The sequence below is a fragment of the Myodes glareolus genome, chromosome 4 (assembly GCF_982192425.1).
Source record: "Myodes glareolus chromosome 4, mMyoGla1.1, whole genome shotgun sequence".
Classification (NCBI taxonomy): Eukaryota; Metazoa; Chordata; class Mammalia; order Rodentia; family Cricetidae; genus Myodes; species Myodes glareolus.
Genome location: NC_142029.1, coordinates 73,084,599 through 73,099,197, shown reverse-complemented (window position 1 = coordinate 73,099,197; position 14,599 = coordinate 73,084,599). Strand labels below are relative to the sequence as shown.

The 14,599-nt window shown below is 50.0% G+C and overlaps 1 protein-coding gene across 3 annotated transcripts; it reads right to left on the bottom strand.

The window, feature by feature from the left end:
- Window positions 1-412: 412 nt before the first annotated feature.
- On the bottom strand, window positions 413-14,231 carry Hyou1 (hypoxia up-regulated 1). 3 transcript variants are annotated; one of them, XM_048417425.3, is made up of 26 exons: window positions 14,110-14,231; window positions 13,066-13,163; window positions 12,765-12,858; window positions 12,542-12,620; window positions 12,266-12,420; window positions 12,062-12,138; window positions 11,577-11,758; window positions 11,211-11,326; window positions 8,796-8,988; window positions 8,520-8,654; window positions 8,316-8,398; window positions 8,061-8,193; window positions 7,706-7,893; window positions 7,321-7,459; window positions 5,852-5,912; window positions 5,600-5,679; window positions 5,030-5,215; window positions 4,736-4,908; window positions 4,540-4,627; window positions 4,302-4,424; window positions 4,005-4,138; window positions 3,806-3,890; window positions 3,415-3,655; window positions 3,269-3,319; window positions 1,903-1,953; window positions 413-1,787 (listed from the first exon to the last, which is right to left on the bottom strand). In XM_048417425.3, exons 1-26 carry the CDS (start codon window positions 14,229-14,231, stop codon window positions 1,726-1,728), a joined length of 3,129 nt encoding a protein of 1,042 aa, XP_048273382.2. In that variant the 3' UTR covers window positions 413-1,725. The 3 variants fall into 3 exon arrangements, with proteins under 3 accessions (XP_048273382.2, XP_048273381.1, XP_048273380.1); XM_048417424.3 differs by lacking the exon at window positions 14,110-14,231 and adding an exon at window positions 13,964-14,103; XM_048417423.3 differs by lacking the exon at window positions 14,110-14,231 and adding an exon at window positions 13,770-13,943.
- Window positions 14,232-14,599: the final 368 nt, after the last annotated feature.

Sequence of the window (14,599 nt, the reverse complement as noted above, 5' to 3'; positions counted from 1 at the left end):
GTCACGAGTGTGTCAGAAATGTAAGCATGTTGCCAGGCAGTGGTTGCGTGCACCTTTAAAACCAGCGCTTGGGCCTGGCTGTGGTGGCGCACTCCCAGCACTCGGGAGGCAGAGGCAGGTGGATCTCTGAGTTTGAGGCTGGCCTGGTCTACAAGAACTAGTTCCAGGACAGGCTCCAAAGCTTTGGAGAAACCTTGTCTGGCAGGGGTGGTGGTGGTGGTGGTGGAACAGTACTAAACAGTATTTGGGAGTCAGAAGCAGCTGGAGCTCTATGTTCGAGGCCAGCCTGGTCTACAGGGCAAGATCTGTAGATGGCCAGAGTTACACAAGAAATCCTGTCCTGAAAATTAAAAAAAAAAATTAAAAAAAAAAGGAAAAGGGGGGGGGGGGGAAGCAAGCAATACATACAATCTATAGAAAAGAATATTTTATTGAAACAGTTTCTCAATTAACAATGGAACAAAGTACAATTCGATTCAAACCTGTCCAACCAGCCTGAACTGCTAATGAAAGAACTCAAACATACAGGAAGGGGACTGTGTAGGACCTTTAGGTCCCTCTGCCAATGTGGCAAAAAAAAAAAAAAAAAAAAAAAAAAAAAAAGAGGGGGAGTTGTTAGGGCAGGGGAGAAAAGACAAAATGACTGACATACCAGGTTTGCTTTGCCCCAGGGTGGAGAGGTCCTAGCTCCTGCTACAGGTGCAATACTGGAGGACAGGCACTCTAGACAGGGGCATAAAGGGTAAGGGGCGTTCCCGCCTAGCAAAGTACTGGGAAACTGAACCCTGACCCCTCTTCTTTACCCACAAAGTCTGCCTGAGAGTGAGGTGGCATTCTTACATTCACACCATGGTCGCTCTGTCCCTCAGTCTCGGGAAAGGGGCTCACAGTAGATAGCACGTTTTTTGGTCAGCCCAGGAGGAAGAGGGAAGAACATGAGAGAAGGGGTAGGTGTCACGGGAACTGGGGATAAGGATGGGATAAGGGCCACAAGTGCCTGCAGGATACTTGCATCCTTGCCAACCACGCTACATACTTCCTGGGCCCACCACTCAGAGTAGGGGTGACAGGGCTTTTACATTCTCTCCTTCCACTGGGCAGGGGATTCCCTCACTTGCTCCCTGCTTGCTCTGACCACCAGGGGTCGCAGGAACCAGAGACTATAGTTACACAGTCCTGATGACTAAAGGCTTTGGGCTAGAAGACTATAGCCCAATCTGTACTGGGAAGGGCAAGGGAGAGAGAAGACACAGGAAAGAAAAGAGGCACTCGGAAACCAGAGGTGGTGACTGAGGCTCTGCAGACACTGGCCCAGACAGGACACTGATTTTGTGGAGCAGGAGAGGATGAAAGGATGCTCAGAGAAGACTGGGCATTCTTTAGTGTCCCAAAACATCCTCCCCACTACCAGGTCTCCAACAACCACGGGCAGCCATTATCTAGCTCACTTACCCACAGGCAAATAATTAAGACATAATAGTGATTTTTCCCAAACACAGGGCCAGAGAGTAGGAGACCAGAGGGTGGAGCTGGGGACAGAGCTAGATCCGGTTTCAGCCATGGAGCTATTCCAGAAGGACTGCTGAGCAGCCACCTCCTGTCCCAGATGAGAGAAGGAACTGGAGCCCCTAACAGCAGGAGCAAACCCGGCCCCAACCCTGATGTTTAATAAATAGAGGTGGTAGGAGAAGGGGCTGGAGGCAAGTGGGGAGACAGGAGGAGGGGTTATAGTTCGTCATTCTTCAAAGGTCGCTTCTGTCCTGCTGTCTGCTCTTTCTGTTCGGATTCTGTTGGGTGGTGGGGAAAGAGAGGGGATAGAGGATGGGGGCATAAGGCTCAACAGCCAGTTCTTTTTCCCTCCAGCCCTAACAAGCTGCCCAATACCCTGTGCTTCATTCTTACCTGCTCCAGGACCTCCTAATTCCAGAGGCTCAGAGTCTGCTGGCTCCGCAGCTGTAGTTTAGAAGAAAAATATCAGTCACTGAAGAAGGGAGATGCTAATACAGAGGATGCAAACCCAGTGGTAAATATTATAACACTGGTGAGACACATTTAGGGCCTCTGCCTACTTTATAAAAAAAATTTATTTACTATTTATGGGTGTTTTGCCTACATGTATGCCTGTGTATTACATATGTGCCTCGGAGGCTAGAAGAGGGTCTGGGTCCTCTAGAACTGGAGCTACAGACAGCTGTGAGCCCTCACGTAGGTGCTGGAAATACAAACTGGATCCTCTGCACTGAGCCATCTCTCCAGCCCCTATCCCCTACATTTTTTAATTTTAAAAATCAGACATATTCACTTTATGTGTGAGTATTTTGCCTGCAAATATGTATGTCTGTGCACCACACCTATGCTTGATGTCTGCAAAAGACAGGAGAGCAATGGAGCCCCTAGAACCAGAGTTACAGATGATTATGAACCATCATGTGGGTGCTGGGAATGAAGCTGGGTCCTCTGCAAGAGCAACAAGTGTTCTTTTTTTTTTTTAAATATTTATTTATTTATTATGTATACAATATTCTGTCTGTGTGTATGTCTGCAGGCCAGAAGAGGGCACTAGATCTCATTACAGATGGTTGTGAGCCACCATGTGGTTGCCGGGAATTGAACTCAGGACCTTTGGAAGAGCAGGCAATGCTCTTAACCACTGAGCCATCTCTCCAGCCCCCAACAACAAGTGTTCTTGACAGCTAAACCATCTCTCAGCAGCTTTGGCTACCCTGAAATTCACTATGTAGGCCAGGCTGGCCTCAAACTCAGACATCTGCCTGCCTCTGCCTCTCCTGTGCTGGGGACCATGCCACGGCCAGCAAATCTTTACTTTAAAAAAAAAATGTTTTGCCCATGCATATGGAGGCCTAAGGCTGATGCAGTGTTTCTCCCTCATTACTTCCTACCTTACATACTGAAGCAAGGTCTCTGACTTGAACCAGAGCTAGCAATCCATCTAGATTAGCTAACCAGCCTACTCTAGACAACTGTCTTCTCAATATTCTGGGTAAGTGGGCAATATGCTTGCCTGGCATTTACATAGGTGCTGAGGATTTGAACTCTGATCCTCACGTTGTATAATTAAACAATTTACCTACTGAGCATCTCCCCAGCATGTCTGAGCCCTTTTTTCTTCCAAAGAAAAAAGACAATACTTTTAAAAACTAGAGGTCACCCACAGGTAATGGGCTGAGCAGAAACAGACCATGCCTGCCAGTTTGCCTGCCTCCAGACTAAAGGAATGTCACATTCCAAACCACTTTTCCCAACTCACCAGTCTCTTCTTTGTCAGGTTCTAAAATGGGTTTTGCCTCTTCAGTCTGACCTAGAGGGAAACCAAGAGTTAGCAGCAGCCCTAGGAGAGATGGGTGGCTTTTCTCTGCCCACAGTATACTGGAGCCAAGCACCCTCTCCCCTCACCTGCAGGTGGAATGACCTTTTCCCCTTGGTCACCAGCACTGGCATTGAGGGGAGGTTCTGTCCGTGTGCCATTCTTGTCCTTGGGCCGTGGCCGTGGTTTGGTAAACTTGGCCTTATTGAGCAGATACTGCACCTCACGGTCCAGGGCCATCATCTTGGCCTCAATGTCTTTTGAAAGCAGCACAGGTTTCTCTGTGGCAGGAAGCTTGGCCTGCTCGGCCAGAGTTGCATTCTTCCAGGCCTGTGGGTGAGGCCAGGGAAACTCAGAACTAGCCAGAGATTTGGCAGGTGTCACTTTCACCCAGTTAAGGCAACTCCTGCTGACTGCAAACCACCCTGCCATCCTCAGTGTCCCAGCTAAAGTGTCCAGTCATACGTTCAAAGTGATTACCCAGGTGTCATTGATGACTTTCTCTAAGGTTGTCATCTCCACCTCAGTGAAGATCTGGTCCATCTCTGGGATAAGTCGGGCACCCCTAGAAGCCAAAGAGAAGATGGATCAGCCACTGGGCCAGAGGAACAGGGAGTTGACAGAGAGAGAAATCATGGTCTCAGCGACCACACAAGGAAGAGAGGCAGGGAGTACTCACTTGAGGAAGATGCTAGAGTGGTTGAGGAGATTATCCAGAGCTGAGAGTCGCTCCGGCCATTTCTTGCGCTCTTCCACTCGAAAAAACAATCCTTGGCACAGCTTTCTCAGCTCAGTCAGCTTCTCCTTCAACATCTGAAGGACATGAGGAGAAGGAGAGTTGAAGTAGTAGCAGGAGCACCCTGGACCCAGGCCTGCATCTTGCTTTATGACCTGACACCCCAGCTCTTCTCACTCTGGTCCGAGGAGGAGAGGCCAGCACTCCCATCTGCCTACCACACCCTAGAGGGCCCCTCACCACAGTGGTGGCTCCAAATCCCTCATCCTCCAGCCAGGTAGAAGCAGCGCTGAGTTTCCCAGAGATCTCCTCCCGCTGCTCCTCAGTGGACACTTCCTGGTACTCAGGTTGGTAGAGCTTGTCCTAGTAAAGAACACAAATCCATATATGGAGTGAGCTTTGGGGCAAGGATCAGAGGCGCATGCCCCACGTGCAAGTTCCGGGAGCAGGGAGTGCTTGCTGCCCCCTGCCTGCTAACCTGGGTCTCAAAGATAAAAGCTTCCAAGCTGTTGGCGGCTTTCTCCCTTTCCTGCTTTTCTAGGTCTCGGAGGGTCAGGTCCTCAAGTCTGTGGATGAACCAGACAGGGATAAGGTGGGCTTGGAACTTGGCGCACCGCCCTTCCAGGATCACCCTTCCACACCCTGCCCATCTTCCACACATTCATAGCACTTACTTCTGCACTGAACGGGCCAGTTCATCCTCTGGCAAGTCTGGTAGGTCCAAGACAGCTAGCTCCACACCTATCTCCTCCACCATTTTCTGCTTCCGGGCAGGTTTCTGCTTTTTTTCTTCCTCAGGAGCTGGAGGGACACCCTCAGGCCCTGACTGTCCTTTCTCTTCAGGCTTCTAAGTAGAAAGAGTAGTGATGTCAGGCAAAAATTAGCTGCACCTCCTCCATGGAGCATAAACCAAGCAGCTCCCATTCACTCATCAGCCTCTGGAAGCAGTCTGCCCTGCAGGAGCTCACCTGGGCCTCAGACTTGTCGCTACTTCCTTTGTCACCAGGCTTTTCTCCCTCAGGGGCTGCATCACCCTTAGGCTCAGGGGGTGGAGGCTGAGAGGTGTCTTCCGCAGGGGCTTCAGCTTCCTCCTTAAGCTCTGTCTGCTCTCCAGGTTCTTCCTTGCTTCCCTCAGTAGGGCTCTCTTCTTCCTCCTAGGAGATAATTACAGAAACCCCAGAGGTTATATATACTACTAACTCAGCCTATGGCCATATTTAGCCTTGACCATATCGGCTCCTCTGCTTGGGGACAAGCAGATGATACCTGTGGGTAAACAGTCAGGGATTGTTGGAATTTGCAGAAATATAAGTTAACAAAGGGAGGGTAGGCAAGAATGAGAATAAGTCTTGGGATCTGGTAATAGCTTTAAGTCTATGGAAGCAGGAGTAGATCAACCTGCCACAGGCTGAGGAAAGACAAGATGAGGACCAGTGAGGTCCTCTGAAGTCCAGAAAACTGGAACACCACCAGATTCTGCTTCTGTCTACATTAATCCAACCCAACCCCCTCTATTCCCCATGCTTCTCTACCCTTACCTGTACAGCATCAGTACCATTCTCTTTGGCATCTGATGAGGTACCACCTCCAAATAGGCTGGAAATGGTGTTGCCAAGTTCTAGGAGGAAGGAAGTCCAGAGGTTTATGAGAAAAATCAAGCAGTGAACCCATTTCCGACCAACGCCATTACCTCCCCCAAGCACACATGTATGTTTACTTTTGCTTGCTCACACACACTTGCATACTCATGCACACTTGCATGCACAGACAGGAGCCCATTTGCATCTTACTGGTAAGAGTAGATTCTTCCTCTGGGTTGTCCTCCACCAAGGTCTCAAATACAGACTCCACCTATTTTGAGATAGGTTCAAAATAAAGAACTGCATATTAACCCACACTGTTCCGCAAGCACGTTGCTTATGCGTACACTAGGATGACCTGTAGCTGTGGCGGACTACCGTCTCACCTCTAGGACTCCTGGATAGCCACAACCCCTGTGAGTGCCGGCACTCTCAGGACAGGTCTCACTGCTCTCCTTACAGCTGTCCATGTCTCTACATGGTAATACAATGGACCACAGCCTCCCAGTGTGCCAGAAGATATTAACTCAAAAGTTACTCTTTAGAAATGGGCTCATCTGGGGGGCTGAAGAACTGGCTCAGCAGCTAACAAGGCTGATTTTCCAGAGAACCCAGGTTTACTCCCAGTACTGGCATGGTGGCTCTCACTCCAGTTCCAGAGGATCTGACACCCTATTCTGGTCTCCTTGGGCACAAGGCATACATATGATGAAGACATGTGCATGGAAAATACCCATACATATCTTATTTTAAATTATATTTAAAAAAGGGTTTCTCAGTTGGGTAGTGGTGGCAATAGGCCTTTACTCCCAGCACTTGGGAGGCAGAGGCAAGCAGATCTCTAAGTTAGAGCCAGCCTAGTCTACAGAGAGTTCCAGGACAGCTAGGGATACACAGAGAAACCCTATCTTGAAAAAGAAATCAAATAAATAAATAAATAAATAAATAAATAAATTAGTAAAAGGCAGTTAGGGGTTTTTCTGGGCTGGCAAAATGGCTTAGCAGGTAAAGGGTGCTTACTCTCATCAAAGGTAGAAGGAAGAAAACCATTTCCTCTGGCCTCCAATGTATGCTGTGGTCTGCTTCCACCCCACACTCAATCATATATACGTATACTCAAAAAATTTTATCTCTGTAAGTTTGAGGTCAGCCTGAGCTACAAGACCTAGTTCCAGGACAGGCTCAAAAACTACAAAGAAACCCTGTCTCAAACAAAAAAACAAAACAAAACACAAAAAAGGGGGGGGGTTGGACAGATGGTTCAACAGTTACGAGTACTAGCACAGACGTACATGTAGGCAAAACACATGATTAAAGAAAATCTGTGCTGGGCAGTGGCAGTGCACGCCTTTAATCCTAGCACTCAGGAGGCAGAGGCAGGTGTATCTCTGTGAGTTTGGTCTACAAAGCAAAATCCAGGACAGGCTCCAGGCTCTAAAACTATTTGGAGAAACCCTGTCTTGAAAAACAAAATAAAACAAAACAAAAGTTCTGTATGTCCCCCTTATCAAGTTAAAGTGACCACCAACACGTGCTGACCAAAGAGCCCCACTGTTTCACTGTGTTTAAAGCTCCCAAAATGCTTTGTGCTTATCCATCCTATGGAACCCACTCTGGGAGGGTTGGGAGGGCTAGGGTTCACCATCCCTACCCTGGTAAGGGTTCTCTTTTGCTCTCACCCTGTCTAAACTGAGCACCCCACTCTCATCCAGGTTAAAGTGGGCCTTGATGCCTTTGGACTCATAGTCGGGATATTTCTTGAAGCTCTCTCCCACACCTTTTAGCTTCACTGTGGTCAGATTCTGAGAGCCAAATACCCTGGTTGGGAAGGAAAAGAAGAGTTTGAGGAGACCCACCTGCCCCAACCCCAAACACATGCTCTGCTGGCAGGAGATGTCAGGGGCCCTACACAGGATACTCAGAAGGATGGACCCTCTCTCCAAGACAGGCTGTTCACAACCTTACCCTAACCCACCTTCGGCCCTCTAAGTCCCACACTCTCCTCCCATCCTTAGGCACACCTCCCACATTCCCTGGAGATGCCGTCCTGCCCCCGCCCCTCACCGAAGATCCTCAGGCCCCAGGAAGCCCAGGTCACCGTAGTTGATGTGAAAGTTGAAATCGTGGCTGTAGCGGTTAAAGGTGATGACTTTGCGCTGAGGGTAGGGCCCCATCCGGGAGAAGAGCACACGTTTATTGTGCTTTAGGCTTCGAACCCCAGGTTCCTCCTCCACCTCCCTTGTGAACTCCACCTACACAACAGGCAAAGAGAAGGTACAGTGGAGAGCCAGGGAAGATTCTGTGGGTAGGAGTGAGAGTATGAGATATCTCTCTTGGTATTAAAAAAAAGGGGCAGATTGAGGTGAACAGAGATCTCACTTGGAGACGCAACGGGAGTAGGCCCCATGGCCAAGCTTACCAGGATGGGGTAGATGACAGCGTCACGCACAACAAACGGCTTCACCTTGAAGGCTTTGCTGAGTGCTGCTGCCTGGTACACAGCCCCCATGGCGGCTGCTTCATCTGCATTAATATTCTTTCCTAGTTCCTCCCTAGGAGACACAAGCTTCAGCATTATCCACCTGGGAGGGGCTCTCCCCCCTCATTCCTGGAGCATCCCAGCCTACGGCTAGGCAGAACTAGACTCCATGCCTAGCTCCCACACAGCACTCACTTGCCCACAGCCTTCAGCAGCACCTCTTGAACTTTGGGAACACGAGTGGCCCCACCCACCAGGATCACTTGCTCAATTTCATCCTGCAGAAGGGGAAGGCGAGATGCAGGAATGAATGCCCTTCTCAGAACTGGTCTTTCCCTCTGACACCCTGTGGGTGTCCTACGCACTCAGCAGGCAGCTCTGCCGCCCTCCCTCACTCACCAAGCTCATCTCGGCACTCTGGAGGGCCTGCTGCACAGGCCCAGGCACTCTTTCAAACAAGTCTGCACACAACTCCTCGAACTCCACTCGAGTTACTTTCGCCTTGAAGTCCACGTCATCCATCAAGCCCTCAATCTGTGGGAAGAAGAGCCTGTTGAGAGGTTCTGACCAGATCCTGCCTCTGGGCAAAAGATGACACAATTCAAGGAGAAAGGCCCAACACCCTTGTAGAGAAGAGCCATAGGCCTGCCCTCCGCTAAGCTCCTATGTGGGCACCTGCGCCATGTGATCTGCATTGGCACTCAAGACGGTTTTAAGACGATTGGCTTCCCGAAGCAGTTTGGCCATGGCACGTGGGTTTTCCCGAACATCCTTGGCTTTCTGGTTCTTGCGTTGCTCATTGAAGAGCCTAGCCAGGTGTTCTCGCAGCCGAAGCTCCATCTCTAAGCCACCCAGAGTGCGATCAAACCTGTTCAAGAAAGGGAGTAGGTAAAGTGTAAGAACGTAGAGGGTCCTCCCACTGGCACAAGAGACAATAGCACTGAGCCTGCAGGCTCTCGACAGCACAAATAGCAGCTAATATGCCTATTCAGTCAGGGTGCTGAGTATCAACTATTTGAATGTCGGTGGGAAAAGGAGCAGGAGAGGGGACAGTTTCCTGATGTCAAGGAGTTTATAATCAAAATACAAATAACCTCCCAAATGAAAACATACACACGTTTTAAAAAAGAAGCACCCTAGCCAGGCAGTGGTGGCATACACCTTTAATCCCAGAACTTGGGTGACAGAGGTAGGAGAATCTCTGTGAGTTCAAAGCCAGTCTGGTCTACAGAGCTAGTTCCAGGACAACAAGGCTACACTGAGAAACCCTGTCTCGAAAAACCAAAAAAAAAAAAAAAAAAAAAAAAAAGAAAACAAAACACCCATAGCAGGGCAGTGATGGCACACGACTTTAATCCCAGCACTCAGGAGGCAGAGGTGGCTGGATCTCTGTGAGTTCGAGACTAGCCTGGTTTACAAGAGCTAGTTCCAGGACAGGCTCCAAAGCTACAGAGAAAACCTATCTCAAAAAACCAAAAACAGGAAAAAAAGAAAAGAAAAAAAAAAAGCACCTAGCATTAGGGAAGCAGAGGCGGATGCAGGTAGATTTCTGTGAGTTTGAGGTTATTTTGCTCTATGTACAGACTCCCAGGATAGCCAGGACTAAATAGTGAAACCTTGTCTCAAAATGAACGAAGAAAGGCAGATGAAGCTAGTGGAACACACACAGGAAGTCTGCACTACTCAGAGCAGTCAGAGGAACCTTCCTTGATGCAGTACACTGGAACTGAAACCTCAAGAAGAGCTAGAGTTGATGAGGTAGAGAAGAGAGTGAAAAGACTGGCCAGCAATGGGAGCACATGCCTTTAATCCTAGAACTCTAGAGGCAAAGGCAGGCGATATCTATGAGTGGAGTTCCTGGTCTACAAAAGGACAGTCAACAACTATTACACAGAGAAACCCTGCCTTGAAAAACCAAAAATAAAAGTTAAAAATAGTAATAATAAGAGTGAAGAACATTCTATACAGAATAGTTTTGCTAAAGATTCCAAGGCAGGAAATGGGGGGGGGGGGTGTAAGAATAAAAGGAGCAAAATAAATTAATAATAATAATAATAATGATTAATAATAGGAACCAGGCATCATGGTTCATTGTCTTTAGGACCAGCACTTGAGAGACAGAGGCAGAGGCAGGCAGAGCTCTGGGAGTTCAGGGCCAGCCTGGTTTGTATAGAGAATCCCAAACAGCTAGAGCTATGTAGTGAGAGCACCTCCAAAAAAAAGTAAAAGAGCTCAGCCACAGCTGCAGGAGGCAGGGCTCAAAGAGGCTGAGAGAGCACTGAAGAAATGGATTACTATCATATCAGTATTGCATTTATTCGTCTCTTCAGTGGTGCTGTGGATGGAGACCAGGGCCCATGAGCACTAGGTAAGTCCCCACCACTGTGCTACTGTCCTCACACCAGCATCTTAAGACAACTCCTAGCTGAGCAGCGAGGAGCTGAAAAAGGAGGTTCTAGGAGAGAGAGGCTTTGTGTTTTTCATACATGGTCTCATAAATTCCAGGTTGGCCTAGGACTCCATAAATAGCTAAAGGTGATTTTCAGTTTCTGAACCTCCTGCCTCCACCTCCCAGTGCCAAGATTACACCGCCAAGCCTTCTTTAGGAATGTCTATTATGTTTATTATTATTATTATTATTATTGCTTTTTAAATTCTGCAGGTCAAGAGACAGAGGCAGAACTGTCAGAAGTTTATGACAAACCTGAACAACACAGTAAATTCCAGAAATAAACAGTTTGGTAGCAGAATGCCTATATGTGAGACTCTAAGTTCAACCTCAGTAAGAAGAAAGACAGATAATGACAGTGATACAGATAACCTCAATATGTCCAGAAAGCCGAGAAGCAGGTTGCACCTGACACTCAACCTTGCATGCACTCTCACAGGTTTCCTTAGAACACATTCAGGAAGCTTCCTGCTTTTCAAACTCCCTAAAGTGTCCCCTTCTCTCTCCTGCTTTTATTTCCTCTTTGAGAGCAGCCTCCCACGGCAACGGATGCTATATTCAGGAAGTGTGTTCCTTCAGGGAGCAGAAAAAAGCACCTGAGATTCAGGCAGAAAGCAAATCCCGAGGTCCTAGTAACTTACCCCACACCCCGGATCTGCAGCTGTGGTTGCATCCCAGCCTCCTTAGTCTTCACTGTTTGGTAGGTGACAATGGTGCACACAGTGCTGCCTGAGCCCATGTCATAGAACATGACATTCTGTGGAGACACCAAGGGCACTGTCATGGGAACTTTATCAAACGCAGGCTGTCTGTCCCCCTGCCTACCGGGAAACAAAGAACTATCACCTTTTACTACAAAGCTGATCAACTCCAATGGGGACTAAAAGGAGGCAACTGCCACACTTTGCCAAGGGAAGGCCATGCAAACAAGATGCAAAGCAGGTCAAGGACCCTCGATATTCAGCCGAGCATCCTGTGTATCCAGTAGTCAGGCCTCCTTGGCTCACCTGTGCAGTGGAATTGATATCTTTCCGGCGGAAGACACCATAGCTGAGGGCAGTGGCAGTGTTGTCATTGATGAGTTGCAGCACTTTGAGGCCAGCCATTCGAGCAGCCTGCAGCACAGCTCGGCGCTCAGCCTGGTTGAAAAAGGCTGGCACGGTGATCACTGCATCCTTAATGGGTTGTTCTACAGAGGACAAAAGATCAGGATCTCAGCAACTCCAAACCTCAGATCAGGGTTTCCAGACTTAGTGCAACTGACTTTGAGGCATAGAATTCTCTCTGGCTGGGGCCTATCTTGTACACGAGAGAGTCTTTACTAGCCTCCTTGCCCTCTACATACTAGATGCTCGTAACTTATCTCCCGTTTGTGACAACCAAATGTATCTTCATGCAAGAGGCCAACTTTCACTAAGAGATAAAAGTGCCCCTGCTTGACAGTCAGTGCAGATGGGGACCTTGCTGCCACTGACCCCACCTTAATACTCACCTGCAAAATCTTCAGCCAAGGACCGGGAGTAGTTGAGAACCATGCCCAGCACCTCCTCAGGGGAGAACTGCAGCTGCCTGAAGAGAAGAGAGGAGGAGTTGAGCAAGGGAAGGAAGTCAAACACCAAGACCACTAGTCATGAACACATGCCAGTAAGGAGCCCAAGAGGGCTACTGAGCCCACCTTCCCCCACTGGACACTCACGGACTGATCTGGAAGCGCACAGTCTGCCTCTGTGGGTCAATGTTTAGCTCATGTTCTGGGAATCGGTCCCGATAAAGCGCTACATGAGGGTTATCTGCCTGCTTTCCTAAGAGGTGCTGAAAATAACGGAGCGTAGCCTTTGGGTTCTTGATGGCCTGAAAGAAGACCCAGCAGGTTCTTAGGCCCAATCCCAGCTTAGCCTGCCACTAACATCATCGAAATAGACAAGAGACCAGCCTCCAGAAGAGCCAATCCGGCTATGGGGCTGCTACTCACCATGCCTGCTGCACTGTCACCTAAAAACCTTTCATTTTCTTTCAAGGTCACAGTCACTGGAGTTTTCCTCCGAGATTCCCTAAGAAAAAAACATCATTAGCCTAGCTTCCTGCAGCATGGTATGAACCTAGGAGCCTTGGGATCTCACAGTGGGCTCAGCCACCTAAGTCTGTTTTGAACACTATAAATTATACACACACCCTTGACACAGATCTGTCCTTACTTGTTCAATACAATCTCCATGGGCACTCCAGGCTTGACAATGGCCACCTTCATGGATTCACTGCCCAGGTCCACAGACATCACAGCCAATGTGTCTGAAGGGAAAATAGAAAAGTACAATTTATCTGTTTAGCTCTCTGCTTCCCACACCTTCCTCGGTTAAATCAAATAAAGAAGTCTATGATCTAGACAGAAAGATGGCAAAGGCAAAGAAAAGAGCCTAGCTCCGAGAACCCTATACACTCACGCCCTCTGCTTACTACTCATTTACACTTCTTTTGATCCCTTTGCCAGGTACATACCGCTCAGTGCCAATAGGTCCGCCAAGAGGACAGCTACCAAGGCCCAGCAGGGTAACCTCCTTGGCCTCTGCCTTCTTACTGTGGCTGCCATCGTGAACCTTGCAGAGAAGGAAAAACACTTGTAACAGGATGCCGAGTGAAGAAGGAAAACAGAACCACATCCCAGAACAGACAAGCTCTAAGATTCCTATCTGTTGCACTGGAGGCTAAAGGCAGAGCAGCATGGAGTTCTCCCCTCCCCTCCAGAGGAGTTTCTGTCATTCTACACATCCTCCTGAGTGTCCCACATTTGGGCCTAGGCAAAAGGGCCCCGTTGCTTAGCTCCACATCATCAGACAGACAAATAGGAAGAAGTCTTGACCTTCTTTTCGTCCATGCAAAGGCAAGTAACTGGTGCACCACAGTACCACGGCACTGTGCGCGCTGTCACACACCTGGAACTGGGCCAGGGACCCTCGAAACCTGCTCAACTACCTCACACCTGGAGCTCCCCTGGAGGTGGGGATAGCCAGGCTGAACCTGCACAGGAACTGGAAGGTGATGACGTTGAGGATGGCTGGCATGGAAGGACATGTCCCCTCCTCGGCATCCCTTGAGTACTGCCCGGCCCACCCTCCTTGTCCATCCCACTCCTGGGCCCCGCTGCCCACGCAGAAGCTGTACGGGATAAGGTTACCGGCCGCGAGTGGTCACCTAAACCTCACCTGACGAAGGTGGAAGATCCCACTCCCGGAAATGGATTCGGCCCACCCGAGAGCGAGAGGCCAGCCCAGCGACGGAACTGCAAGGCCGAAGGCACCGGTATCCGTGCGGCCCTCACTCCCGCTACCGGCCCGCCCCCGAAGCTAGCACGCTGCTTCCCCTAGGAGCCGCGGCCCGTTTGCTGCTCCATCCTCACCCCCGCTCCCTCTGGCCTTCAGCTCCTGTGTCCCTCGCTCCAGGATCAACGCGGCGCAGAGGTATCCACACGGCCAACAGCACGACCCTAACCCCAGGCCCTTCACAACTCCCCTCCGTTTGCAAACTGTTACAGTAGCCACCAACCTCACCGCGGCGTCTCGCGCACCAGCCGGCCCCGGACGCGGCGCACGCTCATTGGCGCCTCCGCTGCCCGGCCCTGCGCCGCACACCTGGCCCCACCCCTGCGGGCCGGCGCGCGTCTCCATTGGTCCACGTGGGAGACCCGCCCCCTCTCTGGCTCCGCCTCCGAGGCGGTCGCGGGGCCTCAGTACCAGTTGGAACAAAACCGCCGGTGCCGGCCGCTGATTGGACCACGTCACGGTTCGCGGCCGGGTCGCTCCTAGCGGGCCGTGTGCCAGCCGTAGTGCTAAACTCTTCGTTGGGGCGGCCCGCGAACCCCGCGTGCGAGGCGGTGCTGGCGGAGGATTCGGGCCTCTTTGAGTCATCTGGGGAGTCCGCGCGAAGGACTGGAACAGCGATGCTGAAGAGGCGCGTGCATTGGGGGCTCTAAACTGCCCTGGGCTTTGGCTAGATACCAGGGGGCCGCTGCTTTACTCCAACCTTCCTGTTTCAT

Coding starts and splice junctions, on each gene's coding strand:
- Hyou1 (XM_048417425.3), bottom strand. CDS start 14,231: ATGGAGACGCGCGCCGGCCCGCAGGGGTGGGGCCAGGTGTGCGGCGCA. Junction 12,621..12,764: donor ATGGAGATTGTATTGAACAA/GTAAGGACAGAT, acceptor TTTTTTTCTTAG/GGAATCTCGGAGGAAAACTC. Junction 4,909..5,029: donor GCGACAAGTCTGAGGCCCAG/GTGAGCTCCTGC, acceptor CTTTCTACTTAG/AAGCCTGAAGAGAAAGGACA.